Source organism: Amphiprion ocellaris, chromosome 16 (assembly GCF_022539595.1).
Source record: "Amphiprion ocellaris isolate individual 3 ecotype Okinawa chromosome 16, ASM2253959v1, whole genome shotgun sequence".
NCBI lineage: Eukaryota > Metazoa > Chordata > Actinopteri > Pomacentridae > Amphiprion > Amphiprion ocellaris.
Window position 1 is genome coordinate 262,200 of NC_072781.1, and position 7,801 is coordinate 270,000.

General features: G+C 43.0%; 1 protein-coding gene across 9 annotated transcripts in view; it reads left to right on the top strand.

Annotated features, from left to right (window-relative positions):
• ehbp1 (EH domain binding protein 1) overlaps window positions 1-7,801 on the top strand; it is a 211,641-nt gene that overhangs the window by 110,032 nt on the left and 93,808 nt on the right. For 7 of the 9 annotated variants that reach the window (XM_055018950.1, XM_055018956.1, XM_055018957.1 and 4 more), the window contains 3 exons: window positions 2,363-3,133; window positions 7,073-7,114; window positions 7,351-7,497. In XM_055018950.1, coding sequence (XP_054874925.1) covers window positions 2,363-3,133; window positions 7,073-7,114; window positions 7,351-7,497 — 960 coding nt within the window. The remainder of the gene's footprint in view (window positions 1-2,362; window positions 3,134-7,072; window positions 7,115-7,350; window positions 7,498-7,801) is intronic. The other 2 variants (XM_055018953.1, XM_055018954.1) reach the window with 2 other exon arrangements.

Sequence of the window (7,801 nt, forward strand, 5' to 3'; positions counted from 1 at the left end):
CTGAAAAGGATTTATTTTACTCTTACAGCGTAGACAGAGCGGAGCTACACGGCAAACCCTTCAAGTTTTAACAGAACTTAAAGGAAAAACGATAGTCTATGTATAGTTACCTGTCTGGGTTTGAGCTTTTGTGGAAATATTTAGGGCGGTATAGATTGCATAAATAAATAAAACTCTAGTAACTTGGTAGCAGATAAGGACTGATTAGAGGCAGTCAGGTTTTAGATGATCTACAAGAAAAGTTCATCAGGATAAAATGTTCAATTTAAGTCAATATTGATGAATATTGGTTAAATATTTAATAATGACCATTAGGGATCACACAGAAATACACATATTTACCCACATAAATAGCAATAAATAAGAATAAAGTACTGATCTGAAGTCCATACACATTTATTAAAGAAAACATCTAAAGTCCAGAGGCTGAACGAGGCTGTTCAAGATCAAAGATGGAGCACATTAGAGGTTTTTCATGTAACCAAACTAAGAGATCTCATTTTGTACTTCCATGGTGGTTTGCATCTAATGAATTTAGGTGAAACCAGGTAAAACTCTTTGTAAAAATGTCTATTTTGCTATTTTTCATCGCCCAGACTAAAGAACTGGTGGCGCCTGAGAAACTGTTGTTGTTCACCACCACTTAGAAACAGAACTTTATCTGCAAAGCCCCTAAAAATAATGGATGAATCAAGTAAAAAACCTCAGTGGCTTTCAACAGTGCCAAAAACTGCAGTTCTTCAAATGGCCACTAGAGGCTGCCTCTAAAAGTAGGTCAGTCCCCACAGACCCCCCCATGTTAAAATGCTCAACTTTACAGTAGAAATAAATGTGTTTACAACCTGGTACAGAGAAGATTTTTGGTCTCTATAGCTAATTTACCCACTCAGGACAACTTACAGCAGGTACATTTCTATGTAATACACCTGATTTAATTGTTTTAAAACTTAAAAGTATGTATAATTCAGGATGTTGACTACATTAGCTCCACTCATGCTTCTGCCTCTTTGCTTATTTTTGAATAAGCTGGGAGTAAAGATGTCTCCACACTGAGATTTTAATAATCTAATAAGTCCCCAGCTCACTACGATGTACAACATGAATCTAATAATCTTTGATCACGATGTGAAGTTTGCTCTATGCAGATTAACGAATCTGAATCTCAGCCTACGATGTATGCGAGTCGACGTGAACGAAGAATAAAGCCTCATCAGCGTGCGCCGTCCATCCATGAAAAATAAACAAGCATATTTACAGTGGTGTGTGTGTTTGCTAGCCGCTAGTGTTACGTTACTAACCTGTGAGCTTTAATTCTGCTGCTATATCCTTCCACGCTTCGTCCTTTTCTGTCCAGTTGTGGTCCGAGCTGAAGGACATATCTAAAAGGCTTCTGCTGCCACATCTGTACCAGGCTGTCTTCTCTGTTTAAATCCCACAGACTTGTTTTGATGTGTTTTGTCTCCATAAATCATCTATCTGGGTTTACTGATCAGGCCTTTAGGTGATTTTATGTCCTGTTAAGATGACAACTGGAGCCTAAAACCAGGCATCACTGAGGGTTCGTCAGTCTTTATGAACAATCTATGTGATGGATACAAAGCAAGGTCTTAATGAACAGTCATGAATGCTTAATAGACCCTACTGTGGCTAAATGACTGACATTGAAGCAGGACATGACTGAAAAACAATCCCTGGGTTCAAAAAGACAGAAAACAGAGAGGAGGATGTAAGTCAGAGAGATGATGGACTGGAGAGAAACAAACGGCAACAGGTTGGAATTAGATCAACACTATCAAGCAGGCCAGATACAAGCTGAGATACCTGGAACAGTGTGTGTGTGTGTGTGTGTTTTAATCTATTTATTTACCTGTCATTGGCTGTGATAATGGTTTTCATCCCGTCTCTCTCTGTCTCAGTCTATCTTGTGATGGGGGATTGGTTTTCGTGTGTTGCTTGATAATCACACCTGTATTTTCTCATCAGACTCTAATCAGACCAATTACACGCGTGACGGAGAGCGTGGGCATGTTGATGTAGGCGGCCGATAAGGACACACTCACACACACTCTGGGATTAAGCGCTATGTCTTGAGGTATCTGCGTCTCTTATCAGGGACAACCATCCCTGACATGAGCTGTCAGCAGTCATGCCAAAGGTGTCTCTGGCGCACCAACACACATGAACATGGACACGCTTAGATCATGCAAGCAATGCACCGAATACAGCCCACGTCTAGAAACAGAAGTCATGTTTCTCCTGTCTCAGCAGCCTTCCGTCCTGTCTGTGATGTGGATACTTTGTTTTCCCGATTAGTGCTTCTATAAGTCTGTATCTTTATTCTCCGATGTCCTTTCTTTGACAGGCTTATGATGGTTTTGCCAGTCTGGGCATCTCTCGCCTCCTGGAGCCCTCTGACATGGTGCTGCTGGCCATCCCTGACAAGCTGACGGTGATGACCTACCTGTACCAGATCCGGGCCCACTTCTCCGGCGAGGAGCTCAATGTGGTGCAGATCGAGGCCAACAGCAGCCGCAGCACCTACAAGGTGGGCGACTTTGAAACCGACACAAATGCTTCCATCGGCCAGGACAAGTTCTACGCCGAGCTGAACGACGTGCAGCACCGCCAGGTGAACGCTCAGCCTGCTGCGTCCGCCGGCGTCGAATCTAACGGCGCCGAAGCTGCTGACGGGGAGGCGAAGGAGCCCAACTGGACGGCAGAAGTGGGAGCAGTTTCAGCCGGTCTGCCGGCAGCAGGACCTTCTCCGTCACCTCCCGTCCCGTCACCACGCTCAGTATTAGCCGCCTCAGCAACAAACTCCACCCACATGGCCCCGCCGGGCCCCGAGGACCGGGGGCCTCTACTCAAAGCCAACACTTTAGACCTCAGCGAGCTACCACAGAGGGTGGAGAAGGAGGAGGTGGGAGAGGACAGAGTGGAGGGAGAACCAGCGTCTCCCACCAGGAGAGGAACCTCCTCATCTTCACCTCCTCACCAGAAACTGGGCTTCTCCTACAACAGAGACGCTGATCTGATCAAGAAGAAGAGGGCGAGCCTTCGTCACTCCGAGTCTGAACCCTCTTCAGAAACCAGCTCTGCTCCGGTCAACCACACAGAGATCCCCATCAAACAGGTAAAAACATTTATTGAACTAGAACAATTAATCTCCATGGATTTAGAGAATCGATCAGTCGGTTTTAGTAATTTTTAGGGGAAAGATGTCAAAATTCTCTGATTTCAGCTTCTGGAACGTGAATATTTTCTGGTTTCTTGGTTGGGGGCTAAACAAGACATTTGGATCCATGTTTTGGTCTCTGAGAAACACTGGTTGACTTTTTTCACCATTTTCTGACCTAATATTCAAGGATTCAGGGTTCTTTGTTATCCTGCCAGCACACACATTCACATGAGGTGGTATTAGATTAGTCCTCTGGTCCTGGTTGTAAGTCCTACATCAAACAACTAATGAGAAGATAACTGACGATGAAGATGGTCTTTGTTTGAGTAATATTTAAAGGAAAAAGTCAATATTCTCTTTTTCCAGCTTCTGAAATGTGAATATTTTCTAGTTTCTTGTTGTGGACAAAACAAGACATTTGAAGCTTTGTTTTAGTCTCTGAGAAACACTTGTTGACATTTTTCACCATTTCCTGACATTTTTACCAAGCAACTAATGAGATATAACTGACAATGAAGATGATCTTTATTTGAGTAAAAATTTTTTTTTTTTTTTAAGTCCAAATTTTCAGGTTTCTTTCCTCCTCTATGACGGTAAACTGAATATCTTTAGGTTGTGGACTAAAGAAGACATCTGAGGACGTCATCTTGGTTTTTGAGAAACTCTAGTTGACATTTCTCACCGTTTTCTGCATTTTACGAACCCAGCAACTAACCCTGCTAAAAAAAGAATTACCATGAAAATAATCAGTTACATCAGATTTAGAAGCAGTGTTGTATTTTCTTCCAGTGTTTTGAGTCCTTTTCAGCAGCAGACCTGTAATTATAAATCCTGAACCTTACACAACCTCTGGATCTGTCTGCCTGATGTTGACTAATTCTTGCTAGTCAAGTCGGATATTAAGATTCTGCCAGCGTTTAGCTGCAGGTACCAGCCGGGCTGCTAAATGGATTGTTGGGGTTTTATCCTTCAGCCAGCTTTGATTGAAACTTCCACGGCTACATCAGTCATAAGACAGAGGACGCGGTGAGCATTCATTCCTCCTGGCGCTCGCTAAGCTTCCAATCCCGACCTCGTTGATGGCGCTGCAGAGATGACCATACCGAAATTCCCCCGTTTCTGCATTAGATGTTGTCGTCAGCTGTCTGGTTGGTGAGCAGCAGACGCATTCAGGCCAGGCCTAAACAGTGGCGGCTGGAAGCACCAGGAGAACCCCCTGCTTTGACATTTCATTATATTTTTCATTATATTTCTCATCCCTGCAGTTGATGGCAGTAGCACCGTGACTGCTCAGGCGTGGCGACGCTCTGCACGGAGCACACATCACCTCTCTCACACACACACACCTGTATGCGCGTGCACACTCTCTGACTCAGAGACACACACACACACACACACACACACACACACACACACACACACACTCTCACACACACTCGGTGTCTGCATTGCCAGCTGCGTTGGTTAGCCCCAGATTACTGCTTCTTGTTTACCAGTGAAAGGTCACGGGACAGCGGGGGGCAGCGGGGGCTTTGTGACGGCCTTGATACCCCGTTTTAGATCTGCTGTTATCTGGTTAGTGGATGCTTCCAGACCAGGGTTAACTGGTTCAGAGGATCAACATGTTTCAGCGTTATAAACACATTCTCATTTTTATGTAAAAGCTCAATTTGTCCCGTTTACATTCAGGTTTACAGAGCAGATAAAACTCTAAGCTAAGTGTGTGTTTTTCTTTCTTGTCTCCACTGGACAGTCAGAGCTGTGAGTCCAGCAGGTAGACTGGTCCACAGAACACCAAAATATAAGCAGTATATATCATAGAGAATATATCCTGATCCTGCATTAGAGACAGCATGTTCAGATCCATTTCATCTTCCACCAGCTGACTGTACAACTAAAAGCTGTCGGTGTGAAAGTTTATACAGTACAGAAGGATTGAAGTCATTTTCTAGGACTCAGTTAATGTATTTAAGAATCAGATACAGGAGGTCCTCAGTTTAACGTTTCGTCATTACGTCTGAACTGGTTCACTGGAACTAGTTGGTGAGCAAAGTGGATGAATACTGTATGTACAGTCGTGACACGGCGCTGTAACACTTAGACAGACTTTATAAGACGGCTTTGTTTACGTTTTGGCCGGTATTTTCTAGAGCTGGACCCGGATAGCTGAATATTTGGTATTTGGTCGTTAGGGTGGCATCCAAATATTTATTTTGAGATCTGAATATTCCGACCCCCCCCCCCCCAATCGGGATCGAATATCCAGAGCCCAGACTTTGCTATTTGGGCCAGCCCTAGTATTTCCCTAGTGAGTTGTGTTTCAGTGTGAGCTGATGACTGTTTGCTGTTCCTGTAGTTGTACTAATATGTAAACTGATCCATATCGTGATGCAGTAACAGCTTCGTTTACATTTGCACTGGAGAAGTCGACTTCATCACACCGTAGGAACGGAAGTGGAGGACCTCCTGTCTGATGGAATAAAATACAACTCAGAACACGTTCCCTGTAGATCAACAGGTTGATTTCAGTTTCTACCCATGGTCCATCAGACTCCTGAACTCCAAACACCTTCCACCTGAATGCACAGTGTCACTTTTTGCTGCTTTCATGCAATTCCATAACATATTTATCATATTCTACTGGTTCTTATTCCATTTCATTTACCTCCCATATTGTACATATCTGGCCTCCTTTGCAGATGTTGCCTTTTTTAAATGTTGTTTTGTGATATATGTACATTTGATTTTGTTATTTAATGTTAATATTTTATTTTTTATTGCTTGTTGTGCACCGTCCAGCGGAAGCTATTTATATTTTTGTCATGCCATGTATGATGACAATAAACCCATTCTAATTCTAATTCTGAACAGCTGACCCATAAACAGGCTGTAGACCCAACGCAGGTCAGGGGTTCGATTCCGACCCATGGACATTTACTGCAGGTCTTTCCTCCACTCTGCTCCCCACGATTCCTGTGTTTCTCTCCACTGTGAACTATAATAAAAAGGCCAAAATAATAACTTAAAAAAGAAAAGTCTTTTCATCAGAATGACACAGTTATAACACCATAAATCATATTAAAAATTGAAAATAAAAGCTGTGTTTATTTTTGCATAAATTTATAAAATCTGCAATCAAGTGAAAGATTTTTAACTACAGGTGTTCTAAATACTGTCAGAAAACATGGTGGCTCCAGATACTCCAGATATTGTGCATCTTCCTCTTTAAGTGATGCTGAATGAGTCCTCCAACAACTCGCCCACATCTTGCTCGTCTGTATATTGGCTTAGAGCCTTAGTTAGTTTATTTTATAGCTCCAATATGTTGTAGTTTGACCTCAGTCTGTTTTCTTTCAATACTTGTCTTCTGTGTAAACACGGCCTGCAGTTGATCTGAGTAGTCTGACTGACTTGATGTTTTTCATTAGTGGTTAGAATCACAGAACAGTTTGTTTCTGGCACTTTTTAAAATGAGACATGTAGGTGTAGGGCTGGATATCTGGATATCTGAATATGTGGTCGGTACGGTGGTATCCGAATATTTATTTTGAGACAATTCGATCTGAATATTTGTCATTAATCAGAGCCGAATATCCGGAGCCCAGACATTGCTATTCAGGCCAGCCCTGTGTAGGTGACAGTAAATTTGATCAAATAGCACAATTTAAATCTTACATTTGATTAATTTTCCCAACAGAACCACATGAAACATGACTATTTGACTGCTGGAATGCTGGAAATGTGACGATTCTTTCTGTTTTTGCAGTTTTTATCACATATAAATGCTGTTTAACCCTGTTTGTGGGTTTTGGGATTCAGAGAGTTAAATCAGAATCTGTAGCTCTTTGACTGTTTTCTGACTGGGTACTTCTATTTATGTTTTCTGTTTTAAAGGAACCCACACCTGCTCCTGTATCCAGTCCTCCAGCTGAGAAGGTGAAGAAATAAATGAAGACTGTACTATACTGTGCATTTGATCAAAAACATACAAATAGTTTTGTATTTTCAGAGTCCATCTAGCTTTTTCTTACCCTAAACTTATCTCCTCATGTCCAGAAAAGTCACACCTTCTTCACTACTGCGTTCTATTAGAACTGAACCTGATGCAGACTGGGTATTATTGGTTCTGTTGTTTTAGTTTGTCTCTACGTTCTCTCGCTTTCTGCCCTCAGAAGGTTCTTTCCCGTCAGGAGGAGCTGAAGGAGAGAGCCAGACTCCTCCTGGAACAGGCCCGCCGAGACGCCGCCATGAAGGCCGGAAACAAGAACGTCCTCAACTCTTCATCCGCCGCTCCCAACAGAGCTGCAGGCGTCTGTGATGTAAGTCAGCTGGGAGTGTGTGTGTGTGTGTGTGTGTGTGTGTGTGTGTGTGTGTGTGTGTATGTGTGTGTGTGCGTGCGTGCGTGCGTGTGTGCATGTCTGGGACCGAAACTGTTCAGTTTACTCAGTGGACCTGAGCCTGTGAAGATTTTAAGACATAGAGTTTAGAATAGAAGCGGTGTCTTCACTGGAGACACCTCAGTAATAGAGTGACCAGCAGTCTCTACACCTCCTCATGTCTCCTCCAATCCTCTCTGCACCTCCTCACGTCTCATCCAGTCCTCATGTCTCCTCCAGTCCTCAT